The sequence below is a fragment of the Lagopus muta genome, chromosome 9 (assembly GCF_023343835.1).
Source record: "Lagopus muta isolate bLagMut1 chromosome 9, bLagMut1 primary, whole genome shotgun sequence".
Lineage (NCBI taxonomy): Eukaryota > Metazoa > Chordata > Aves > Galliformes > Phasianidae > Lagopus > Lagopus muta.
Genome location: NC_064441.1, coordinates 6,460,889 through 6,474,050, shown reverse-complemented (window position 1 = coordinate 6,474,050; position 13,162 = coordinate 6,460,889). Strand labels below are relative to the sequence as shown.

The 13,162-nt window shown below is 42.5% G+C and overlaps 1 protein-coding gene across 4 annotated transcripts in view; it reads right to left on the bottom strand.

The window, feature by feature from the left end:
• MFN1 (mitofusin 1) overlaps positions 1-13,162 on the bottom strand; it is a 24,904-nt gene extending 11,742 nt beyond the window's left edge. Inside the window, exons 1-11 of one of the 4 annotated variants that reach the window (XM_048954692.1) lie at positions 13,141-13,162; positions 11,681-11,802; positions 10,665-10,800; positions 8,266-8,428; positions 7,566-7,690; positions 6,437-6,545; positions 5,545-5,652; positions 4,701-4,854; positions 4,506-4,573; positions 1,594-1,715; positions 42-168 (exon numbers count right to left, since the gene is read on the bottom strand). In XM_048954692.1, the coding sequence (XP_048810649.1) occupies positions 42-168; positions 1,594-1,715; positions 4,506-4,573; positions 4,701-4,854; positions 5,545-5,652; positions 6,437-6,545; positions 7,566-7,690; positions 8,266-8,428; positions 10,665-10,800; positions 11,681-11,795 (1,227 nt within the window). In that variant the 5' untranslated portion in view covers positions 11,796-11,802; positions 13,141-13,162. Of the gene's footprint in view, positions 1-41; positions 169-1,593; positions 1,716-4,505; positions 4,574-4,700; positions 4,855-5,544; positions 5,653-6,436; positions 6,546-7,565; positions 7,691-8,265; positions 8,429-10,664; positions 10,801-11,680; positions 11,803-12,066; positions 12,203-12,242; positions 12,324-13,140 lie in introns of those variants that run through there. The other 3 variants (XM_048954691.1, XM_048954689.1, XM_048954690.1) reach the window with 3 other exon arrangements.

Sequence of the window (13,162 nt, the reverse complement as noted above, 5' to 3'; positions counted from 1 at the left end):
GCTGCGTCATGCACACACTCCTCCCTCCCTGCACTACTTACTTTATTTTCCACTTCCTCAGTAACACGTTTGATTTTTTCCTTAGTATCTTCTGTCAAAATGTTCAGCTGATTTCGAACGAAGTCCAGCCTGTCCTTCTGATCTTCTCGCTCTTCCATTGAGAGCACTCTAACAGAGCAGAAAGGAAATTACCAGCAGGTATTCTCCCAGAAATGAAGCATGTACCATTAGGCATGAACCACCGAGCTCACAGCTTCCTGAGCAGCCAAAAAAGTTCCAAGGTTACAGTAGTGGAACAGAGCAGAAACACTGACTGCTTCTGAGTGACTGCAATGTAGATACAAAATTTACAAGTGCACTTAAAGGCTGCATTGATTGAACAGAACTCTAATGACTGGGCTTTGATATATCTTAAAAAGTAGCATTTGGAGTTGGAACTGAATAAAGAGGGAGCAGAAATGAGAGGCCTTCAATGCTTAGCCTTTCCTGATTATAAGAGAAAGAAAAGATAAGCCCAAACTGTCCTGCTGCTGCTCACCAGCACCATACAACTATTCCTTACCAATGACATGAGCCCAATGACCCTGCAGAACAGGAGGCAGCAGAAACTAACCTTGTCACAACAAACTCTCTTCAAAGGTGGCAGACCTATTGTTTAAGTAAAACACACTGAAAATCTAGAGCAGTTGTGTCTTGAAGGATCAGCAGTTACATTCAAAGACAATTCAGACTATGAGGGGTCACTGTACAGGTTTGGGTTGGTCAACTGACAGAAAGGAGGAGGTATCAAAATATTTTCCAACAGATTCACAGAAGGTTTTCACAGCATCTGACAAAGTGAGACAGATTAATATGTAAACAGGCAGCTTGGCAGCGCTGATATGTTTGGGAAGATGAATGTCTGACAGGAATAGCAGAGTCTGTTGGGACATAAAGACACTTTATTAACAGCCACAGAAAGGAGGTGGATGGAAAGGAATGTATGAGAAAGAAGAGGCAGCAGCAAAAGTGGAGAAAAAACATTCGTATCCCAATCTCCAAGAACATGGAACTATGAGAGAGAAAAGATGAGTTATTACCACATGCACTAAGGATGAGCAAAGAGAGAGTAAAGACACTGAAGGATACAACCTGAAAAGAACCAGTGACACAGCCCAAAGAGCTCACATGGGCTCTTCCCAGCCCTCTGGGCACTCTTAAGCACTTGCAAATCAGAGCACTACAGCTTCCCATATAGTTACTCGATGTTACAACACACAAACATCTACAGATAAAGCACTGGATACAATGAGAAAAAAACTTCAAAGTTTTAAAAAATGATTGGAAAACCCACTGATTATCTTTGTGACCATAAATCAGTAAGAAGGAAAACAAAGTAAACCAAGATCAGGAGTCACAGAGCAAGGGCAAGACTGAGCAGCGCAAGAGAACAGTCAGGCTGGCACACCAGAGAAATTCTCCATTTCTCACCAACAGAAAAAAAAAGTGCACTTCAGAATCCAAAATGATCCAAGAAACCACCAGCATGGAAACGGCTCCAGGTCATCTAAGACCTGGAGAAACCAACACCAACCAGCCCTCCAACACACCTACCTTTTTTCTGCTGCAGCTACGTTTATGGCGTCCATAATGTTTTTCACAGTATCTATTATCTGTTTAGCTCTGATAGTGTGCTGTTCAAACTTGGTTTTCACGGCTGACTGCGAGATACACTCCTGCGAGGAGCCCAAGCCACAACACATTACTGCAATTCCATACCAACACCTTCTGGAATTTCACTGTCAGAAAGCACTTGCTGCTATTAGCATGAACTTAAACCCATGGGAAACAAAAAGAGAAAACATACAGAAATCAAAAGACAACAGAAAAGGAATCTCAAATGAATCTACAGCAGCAGGTCTCTACCTTCACACCTTCACGTTCAGTGACAGTAATGTGCAGAGGTTTTTTTGTCTACAACAAATGAGGAATGGAAACAAAAACCAAACTCTGTGTCTGTGTTAAATCAATCCAGCTCTTAAGAAAACTCTCCCAGCTGCCTATTGGGAACACTGAATGTCTAATGTGACCCCTGGCAATACTGCCTCACATGAGTTCTTTTTGTTGCAATTAATATTCACAGCTTCAAGCAGCAGCTCTGTGTCAGTAAAATGTTACAAGCTTATGTCAATACTGACAGTCCAGGCACAAACTATATAATTAGGAATTAGAAACAAAAGTTTTCCAGCAGTCCTTAACATACTGCTGAAGTGTTAAATCTATTAGCACAGAGCACTCTAAAAATTTCTTATCAGTCTGAATCTTGAATACTGTATGGCAATTCAGTGCTACAGAAAATAAACTGAAAGATGTATAAATGTTAAATATGGGCAAAAGCAAATCAGTTGTGATTGGTCGTGAATTAAGACTTTAGGTAAGCGTGTATCGTGAGGCACGTGGCCAATAAGAGCTGGAGCTCAGTCTGCACTGAGGCCACCCAGCAGCAGCATCTTCTGTACTCAGGGGGAAGAAAGCAAGCAGCTCGTTTCCTTAGATCAGATCTGCTTTGTGGTGGTGATGTTTTGTGTAGCTTTGGTTTTTTCCAGTTAATCTGTGGGTAGCACAAACAGTGTTTAAGTTGCTTTCGAAAATCTTGTCTATGACCTCAGCACAGTAAAACAAACTGCAGCTATCTACAAATAACCAAGCAAAACAAAAGAAACAAAATGAATGAAATAAATTCCCTGTTCCTCGATGAAGCAGATCTAGAAATCAGCAATGAAAGGCCAGAGTTTCAGAAATATCAGCACATTGTTAGAGCTAGACTAGACACAGAGGAAAGAGTCTTCCCAGCATTAGTATGTGGTAGGTAAAAGGACGACAGTCACTCACAACACAACCAGACAATCCTAGAGCACTAGGAAAAACACAAAGGTTAATTATAGGACTGGAAAAGGTAAGAGGAGGACAGGAGCATTTTTACTGTTATTCTGTAAATAACCAACTATTGAAACAAAGATAAAAGCTTTCAATGTTCCAGTAACACAACCAAACCCATTGAAAGTCTACTGCCTTCCAGCATGGCCAGACAGTCTTGGTGTTAGGGAAGGACCGTGCTGCAGGGTACTAACTCAGGCTATGTTGTTCATTCCAAATTGCAGCCAGAACTACTATTCTGCCCTGCATGCCTTTTCCACTCCTCCATACACCATTTCTGTTTGGTGAAGCAACTCTGCCAACCTACAACCCGTGACATAACTGGTTTGTGGTTTTATGTAGAATATTCACTAAAGACAACTGCATCCAGTCCACTGGATGCAGCACAGGGTTTATTGTGACTTCAGGATGGATCATTGTGGTGGTTGTGACCTTGGGACAAAAATTTCTCATCTTACTGTCCAGCTCAAGACTCAAATCTGATTTATCAATATGCTGAGCATTTATAACACCAAATAATTTAATAAGTCACATGTCTGCCAATTTTTAAATATTCTGTGTTGAATGCATAACTGTAACTACGAAGGATTTTACAGAAAAAGAAGTGCTTTGGATACAGCAAAAATACATGGCAGCAATTGATTTAAAAACTTAATTTCCACTTTTTCCCAACTAGTTGAAAGTTCCCTGCTCTGCCTACAGACAAAAAAAAAACAAACAAAAATGCGTGTTTGGTTACCAGTAGGAACCCAAGCAAGAAACTTCAAGTCTCTTGGACTTATGTGCTGCCTGTATTCTGAACTAATTATTTCAACATCTCAGACGTCTTCCATAACAGTGCAAATAAAGCCTGAACAATCAGAGCATATCCAAGACCCCAATTTAAGATAACAAATAACAGCTTTAGAGTTATCAAATTCCACAAGATAAATAGATGCTATCACACATGAATCAACTGATTATCTAGCCAGACCTACTGCCAAAGAACGTGTGAACTCAGCTATGACTACAGCTGAACTGAGGTTGAAGGATGGTTTCAGCACAGCACCAAGGATGCAAAAAGAGCATTATAGTTCAGAGTACCAGAGCTAAGAGGTAGATAATAGTGATAATTTCTAAACTCTGACTTTAAAAACGCAAGTAAATATTTACTTTTACATGAGTGAAACACACCACCTTACTGTTTGAGTGCTGGATTGCAATAATGAATTACAAAGCTACAAGAGCAGAACAAAATAAGTCTTACAGTACAGCAGGCGTTTTAGCAGCTAATGGTTATTAAGTGATAGAAGCATTTCTAAGAGCAGTCTCTTATCATCTATACTATACTGGTATTAAGATATCAAACCATGAGCTTAGAACCCAGCTTTGACCCCTTCCCTCACAGAACAACACTGTTCTACCTGCTGCTCTAAGGGGCAACTGATGAACACAGCCAGAAGATAAGGCACAGCTGTCACATGGTTGGAATAGCTGACACTCCTCCACTTGTTCACCAAGGTCATACTCAGTAAAATTAAGCCACACATAAACAGGAGTTACCTTCACATCAGTAAAAGGGGCAGTTAAAAAAAGCCCATCATAAATACCTCAAATATCTGCTCAAAATTTTGGAATTCTTGGAATCTTGTTTGAAACCCTTCAGCAAGTGCTCCACCTGTGGAACATAGCAGACCATAAGGGAGAGAACACAGCACGAATATCCAGATCACTTTTATCAGGCTTTATGATTTTTTTTTTTGCATTTGAGGGAAAACAAGAAAAAAAAAAGATTTCCTACACACCAGTCTCTGGCATTCCTTGGGCCTTCTGTCTCCTGGCACTCAGAACTTCTTTTGCTGAAACAAAAAAGATGCGATTCCTCGCTTCTACAGGATCAATAACTTTGAGCTCATCAACGAGAAAAGTCAGACAGCGCTCCATGTGCTGCCTGCGCACCTGAGGAGAAGGTGGAAGTTCATGAGAAACAGGCAAAAACAACTGAGCTGCAAATCAAGCAAATCAAAACATCTGAGCACAAAACAAGCCATGCCTGACCCTTCCTTGGACTCTAGATGCCTTCTAACCCTACTGATGCAGCAGCTGCTTTAAAATCACTTTAAAATCAGTCCTGGAAGCAAACATATTTCCTTCTAGAACTGTCTTTATTTACACATGTTTCCTATCTCAGTCAGGTACGGAGGGAACTGATCCATTCCCCATATGCAGAGTACTGAGCATTCCTGCAAACCAGATGCCCTCAAAGAGCTGAAGAGCACACTGACAGCTCCTCCAACATGCTTTGTCACGTATCATCTGAACCCTCAGGCAGCAGTATCACAAAATCAGAAGGTAACACAAAGAACATTAGAAACAAGCTTACTGTGGAAGACAAAGGTTCTAAACAAGCCTTCCACTGCCTGCCTGCGTACACAGCAGTTTGGATTAAAGCAGCAAATTATTTCCATCTATCAATCTATCCTTTAACCTGTAAGACAAAGCTGTTGTTTTCATTCTAATAAGTGTATTACCACAGTGATTTATACAGATATATACCTCCACGTACATAAAAGCATGCACACACAAATATATTACCATCTTTGCATACATGTATACATCAATCCAAGCAAGAGCCACCAACTCACTTACATCTTCCATATATTCTGGCTCTGAAGCAGAGGCATCCCATCTATTGTTCAAGATGAAGATATTTGGCTTAGAGAGACGTTCATTCACTTTATGGAAAAAATGTTTTTCCTAAGAATTAAAACACAAACAGAAAACTTGCCAGGCATCTGAAACTGTCATGCATTCTTCTTAAGAGACCCAACTATGAACAAGGTTGTTTAAAGATTCATATTAAAAATAATTCATTAGCATTGAAAACCACAGACACCCAGCAGAAAACAACAGCTTCTGATAGTTCAAAAGTCATCAACTCTCTTAAAACCGATGCCAACAACACAAGCCAACAGTGCTGCTAACTTGTCTAAAATGGGCAGAAATATAATTAATAAAGCTTCCAAAACAGATATTTCAGAAAACACTGCAACAACAAAAAAATCAGCTCTTTTATACATCTATCACATCATTTACTGACTGTCTTCTTTGTTACAAAACTGAATCTCCTTCAGTTTTTCTTGCCTTCCATTAAGTTTGCTCCCAACTGTGTGACAATCACAATATTTGTCAGGAAACAGAGAAAACACAAAATATGACATGACAGTATCTGCTCTTTTTTTTTATTTTTCATTTTTGCCCGCACTAAGGTGCCTGGCTGAAACTGTGAAGCCTTCATTAATTGTCATCCACCACGCCAACTTTGCTTTCTACAACCAGAAGCTATTCTTCATCTCCAACTGTATTTTTTGTTCTTCAACTAAATTATTATATTATATTATTGTATTAGTTTGAACCACAAAATAGTTACATTTCCTGCTTGAGCTTCTACGGCTTGAGTCACAGAAAAAAAAGCCACTGCTGAATGTCTCCATTTTAAACATTAAACAAAGAACTGATGGGAAGTCACTGCACACCATACCGTGTTCATGAGAGTTGACTCAGAATTGGCAACCAAGACAAACACATCAGCATCTAAGCAGAATTTGTCAATCCAGCTGTCCAGCTCTGTAGTCACATCTGTGCCAGGACTGTTGATAACAGGAAACAAATTCATTTATACAGCAATGGAGTTTCTACAGTGATGAAAATAGTTTGGAATCACTTAAGGACATTACGGTTAAGATACAAAGTCTTGCACCTTTGGTCTAATGCTGAACTCAAGTTTAAGGCAAAGAAAAAGCTCACTACCACTTAGCACTTATCTGTCACTTATTTGACCATCAAATATGTTACAAAATGCAGTGAATAAATGTGCAGATCATAACAGCCAGAAAAGCATCAGGTCTGTCAGCAGTCCAGCCAGAATGCTCTTCTTCCCCATATCCCAAGTTTTAGATTGTAATCAGAAAGAATAGTTATTCATTATGTTTTTTTCCACTAATAAAGGCCTATTTAAAGTTATAGGCCTATGCACAGTTTGCATAACATAACGATCAAAATGAAGCCAGGACTATAAAGCTGTCAGTTGTTCAAAAACAAGTGGAATACAATAAGCATTAGCTCATGTCTGCAAAACCTCAGTTATTTCTGGTTCAGACCAGGGGAAGTGTCAGCTCAACACATAGCCACATTAACCAACAGTGTCAGGGAGATTTTCAGGCACTCACTAGAGTGACATGTACGTCCTGCAACCCTTAAAATAAGCTTCTAGATACAAAGTCCAGGCTGCTCACCCTTCACGTGATCAGTTTGGAGCATTTAAGGACAAGGAACGAGCAAAAGATTTACAGTTGCATTGACCTTGGCCACACTTCTATGCTGCTGTTTGTTTTAAAGGGTCAGCAGGCTCAGCCAAAAGCAAGTCCCTCCTGCAGCACTCACAGGACACCTTTTTGTTCCAACCATTACAACGCCAGAATCGGCAGAGCAATGACAGGCAGCACTACGTACCAAAGAACAAGCTCTGCGCTCTTGGGAGAGGAAGAGGGGGAAAAAAAAAAGCACCACTAGTAACTCTACAGCAGAGCAATCAAGTCAACAAGTCTCTTTTTTAAATGCTGCAGTGGCATATTTACTTGAGGAGGTGTTTATTGCAACAGAAAGCATACCTGTCCACTAAGACCAAATCGTCCCTCAGCAGCGCACACTTGGACTTGGGCCAGAAGACATGGACCAGACAGCCAGCCTTCAAATCTTTATCCATGTGAAGGGCATGAGCAAGCTGATTGACTGTCTATCAGGAACATGAAGAGAGAAGACAAACATGCAGTGTGTACCACAAATGAGTCTGCAAAGCAGCCTAACTCAGTTCCCCACAAACTGTCAAAAGCGTAATATTGACTTTTGGTGAATATTTGTGCCTTTCTTTTAAAAAGATTTTTTTCCCATCTTCTTAAGACTTGCTACTACTTAAAGAATGAGTTGTGCTTCAAAAAGTACGTAGGAGTTTTGAGTATTCCTCACAGGGCTCCATGTGAGACTGAGAGCTGTCATGAATTTGCCTCAGGGCTTTAAGGCTTCCCCGTGAGCAGCACAGGAAGGTAAGTGTCCTAAGGCCAACTAGAGATGCTGTTGATCTTTAGCAAGTAACAGAGCTTACTGACAGTCCTGCAAAAATAGATCACTCAATATACACTCTGCTACAATGACACACACCTTAGCCACTTTCAGTTTCACCTACTAGATTATAAATGATAAATGAGTTATCCTTATACTTCCATTAGACTTCAAACTGCTGTTCAAGACAGAAGCTTTGAGAAGAGGTTCCTGTGAAAAAAGACTTTTTTTTTCTCCATTCCAGAACTCTACCTTGACACTCTTCTTCTCATCCGACCCCTCTGTCATGAGGTAGGCTTTATCTCCATCAGTCCCTTCCACGCTGAGAAAGCAGTTGGTCGTGTGGCCAATTCCACTAGGAAGTACCTTATCCCACAGCATTGCATTAATGACCGAACTTTTTCCACTGCTTGTTCTAGAGGAAAAAAATAACGAGAGCACTCCGAGCACCTTGAAGCAGCATCAAGCACACCTTCCTTATGAATTGAATGCACTCCCTTTTAATCATGTTAGGCCCACGCTATTTTGGGGTGTGAGAGAGCATCAAACCACTTCATCACGGCTTGCCAGAAAAGAATAGAAAGTGCAGGAAAAAGAATAGAAAGTGCAGGAAAAGTTCATCAGAATAGCAGTTACAGCACCCTTTCTTGATATCAACATCTCCTGTCCAATCAAGAAAGCCAATTTCCATGTGCATAACTCATGCCATCCAAACAAGCCCAGCCTGTATCCAATCCAATTCTGCTGCACCAGAAAAAGCATCTAGCCTAAAACAATGCCTCAGATCAATGCAAAGCAGTTGCTAAATACCACCACCCTGTCCCTCAGAAGGGGCAGCCTGCCCTCTGCCTTGTGCCAGTGCTGGAATTTCCAGAGAAAAGAACTGATGGAAAACCTGTGTAATATTTCAGATAGAATGTTTTGATCGGGTAACAATTCAACATTCCTGTGTGCAGCAAAGCTAAGGGAGTAATTCCAGAGATGCTGGAGAAGGACATGAGGAAAAGGTTGCATTACAGGGACAGAAGAGGACTTAGTAGCCTCTGTGATGGCATCAACAGCGACTACTTAAAATGCCTGTGAAATTACCATCTCTGTAACTTAACACACTGCCCTCAGAAAACATCGATCTGTGCCAGTCAGGAAGGAACCAGTGCTTCTGATACAGCCTCTAAAGCATTAGATGTGGTGCAAAAGGAGCACTGTATCAACGTCCTGAGATATGCCTCCAAGTACTGCTGTCTGGGAATTCTCATTACAGCCAACTCCAAACAATTTAATCAACAATAATCTCAACTTAATCAACATCTCCAAAGGAAGATGTAAAGCGGTGTGCAAAAAGATAATCAAATTTATTTCTTGCATGCAATCCTTATAATGCAAATGCTGGTTTTAATCATGGAACTTAGTCTTGTCCTTATTTCAGAAAGAAAAAGTAGCTCAATTACATCAGTGTTCTCTTGACTCAATGCAACTGCTCACCAACTCAGCACCTCCACAAGGACGTGAAGTTCTCAGCAATGCCCCATTCTGCAGTAACCCTCACCCAGTAAGATTTGAGACTTAACTCTTACACAATGGCGTGAAGTAAACACGGGCTGTAATTTGTTAACTGAGCTACTTCCTCTAGCAGAAGGTTCAGGACTCACTGCACAATACTTAACAAATTCATTCAGAACGTCAGAGGGAGAGTTCAGGTTAAGGTTTAATTCATCATCTCCTGCACTGAACTTACAAAAGCAACATTCACCATGTAGCACAGCTAGTAAATGCATTCAGCTTTTAACTTCATGAAATGCCAAGGTTCAGATACAGTTTACTTATCCCAGCTCCTCTCATCTTTTTTCTTTAAATAATGCAGCAACTGCTAGCAGAGTGAGTGCAACCACATACAACACCCAGTGCTGTATGTACTTTTTTCAATACCAGCACAATTTTTTCAATTAAAAAAAGTCATATTCCAGAAAATACACGTAACCATTTAAATAATCTATAACTTTGAAAACGCTAACTAAATATGCAAAGTATTTGATACTCATTCTGTAAAAAGACAGTGAATTCAGATTTTTCCTTGTTAAGGGATTCCAGGGCAGCAGAAATTCATGTTGTGTTCAGATTTATCTGCAAGCCATGTAATGCATTGTTACTATTTTCCCTAATAAGCACCACGCAGACCTATGGAACTAATGGCACAACCAGCACAGCAAGGGCCTCTAACACTGCCTATTTTTCTTCAGTTGCTTATATGTGGAAATGAACAGCTCCAATTTTTGTTTTTCAGCACTTACAATACACACCAACAGAAGTTCTTAAAAACAGTAGTTCAGTACAACAAACACTCTGAACAAACAAAGCCACCAAGTTAAACAAACAGAACATTCAGGAGAAGGCAACTAACTCTCATCTTCCTAAGTCAAATAATAGACCTACACAAAAAAAACATTTTATGTAACCTACCCATAAAAATATGTAGCAAGACATACATAATTAAACTACACAAATAGAACAAGATGGTGTCACAGAAATGTTTAGCACCCATTAGGGGAGGAGGGAGCACGTTCAAAGAATAATCATATAATGAACTAATTCTGGTGCAGGTAAGTTACAAACATGGATGTTAAGTTCTGAAAGAGATCAAATTCATTCATTACCTGCCAAAAAATGCCACTTTCATGTGTCTCCGTGAAAGCACTTCACCAATGACTGCTAACTTCTTTTTATATGCCTGTATTTCTGCTAATTCATCTTCTGTTGCTATATGTTCAAGCTCTGGGTTCCTGTATGTTGCTACACGTAGAAAAAAAAACAACAAAAGCTATCACATACAGAATGCACACTCCGGGATACAAGACCTACATTATCAATACTTTGCATGACAAAGATATGTCTAAATTTTAATTATGCAGCAGTAGGAAAGCAAAAATAACTCCATGATGTGAGCCCATCATTTGAGAGTTCCACAGAGCACTCGGGAAATCATGTTAAATCACTACAGATGAATCAACAAACTCACTACTAAAGTTAAAAACGATCTATGTTTAAAGAGAATGCAGAGATCTCAGAATACGAACGGCCCTCTCCAGCACACCAGGCTGCATCCACGGGCTTACTGCCTGGCCTTTGTGACACTGCCTCCTTCGGAAAGCCAAACAAGGACTGCCATGGACACCAGAGTCAGGCTGGGCTGCCCTCTCAGGACAGAGCTCAGTGGAGTAATGAGCAACCAAGCTGTGGGGCAACGTGCATCTCCACACTGCTGAAACCTGTGGTGTTGTAACCACAGGTTTTTTACATCATATCCTTATGATCCACTTTCCTATCAGACAGATCAACCTGCTTAACAGGTAGCAGAGCCTGTCAATGCTTTTCTTTGTGCAATGAACTGAAACGGGGCTGTAAGTGGCCCCAACCCACATGAGGTAGCTCAGCTTCCACCATCACAGAAAGCAGCCAATGCCACACGATGCAGCCAGCTATTATTAGGCACAACCATCCCAGGTATGGCTACTAGCACAGCATTTCACTTTTCTCAAGCAAAAAGCACAGCAATGTCTGAAGGCATACATTCACACAAGCAGCACACAGATGTGTACCATAACACATACTGCACTACCACGAAGTCAATTCAAAGCAATGGATCAGGCCTTACATCAAGTCAAAAACTGACCTTCCACAAAAGCAGCCCCCTCAGTGACGTAGTCCAGCAGCTGCTCAAAGATGGCAGTGATGGTCTTTTTGGCCAGCACGAAGTGCTTCAACGGGGACACGGCGGCTTCTGCCATTATGTAACTGTGAGGAAAGTTGCACGAAGTGACCGAAACACGCAGAGAGCCCGCGTCAGTGAAAATCAACGTGCTCTCAGCACACTGGGTAATTAAAACAGATCAGCTCTCAGCTAGTTAAAACAAACAACAACGTAACCGATGGAAGTAAGGCGTTATGCTGGCAAACCCTTCACCCTCCCCACCACTCACGCTGACAGCTGCTCACAAAGCACAGCTTCAGCACCGATTTCGTACGGCTCCGTACGGCTCGTTCCCAAGCACGCCTCACCCCCAGTCCTCCATTTAACCCCGCTCCCGCCCGGAGGTCACAGCCTTCTCCCTCGGCCAGGCCCGGGCATCACGGACGGGGCCAAACGAGGCCAGGCCACAGCTCCCCGCGCAGCCCCGCAGGTCGGACAGCGCTGCGGGCCGAGGCCCCCGTTCCTCCTCAGGCCCCGCCGTTACCAGGCAACCGCCGCGCCGCCGGCGGGGCACCGCGCTGCCGCCGCCGCCACCACCTCCTGCCCCGCCGCCGGGCCGCACACTGACGCCACTTCCACTTCCGCCTCCTCCCCCTCCACCTCCCGGCTCCGCCCGCGGGACGGAGCGGCGGCCGCCATGTTTAGTGAGGGGTCGCGGGGCGGCGGCCGCCATCTGCAAGGAGGGCGGAGGGGACGGCCGCGTGTGAAATGGAGACGGGGCGCTGAGGGGAAGTAGCCCCTCTCTGCCCTTTACAACTGCCAGGGCTATGGTTAATTTTTAAAATAGATATATTTTATATTTTTTGCCATAGCTTCTTCCCCAGACAGCAGTGTAGGTGCAGCCCAGTGCCAGCGAGAACATCTGCACATGAAAGCTGTCTCCAACCCAGGCCGTCCCGTAACCCCTCACAGCCCTCGGGAAGCCCAAGGAAAGCGCGGGAGGCAGGGCTGCGTGCCGGCAGCACCGCCCTTCAGTCAGACGCCGGTAGCTGAGGTGACGAACGCTTGTGGGCTTCATAAGCACCCGTCGCTTGTACGTTTGGGACTTATGCATGAAACAGGAGGAGAAAGGCAGCACAAAGGACTGTGGCAATCCATAAGCATTGGGGAGACAGTAGAGAAGCAGTAGGGCTCTGTGCTGCGGGTTCTTGCACTAAGAAATGAGATTTTAATCTTAACTCTTCCATATAAAGACATTCTCTCATTTGGTAGTCAACGTGCTCCCAGAAGCTGTGGTACTCGATGCAGATATTATAAGCTATAGGCTCAGATGCCTAAACACTAAATGAACCACTTCCCAAAGCGACCCTGAGATTGAGCAGAGCTTCTTGTCACTGCAGCAGAGGAGCCCTGCAAGAAACAGCTGAAATGGAAAGGCTTACCAAAAAACTCCTGATCACTGCA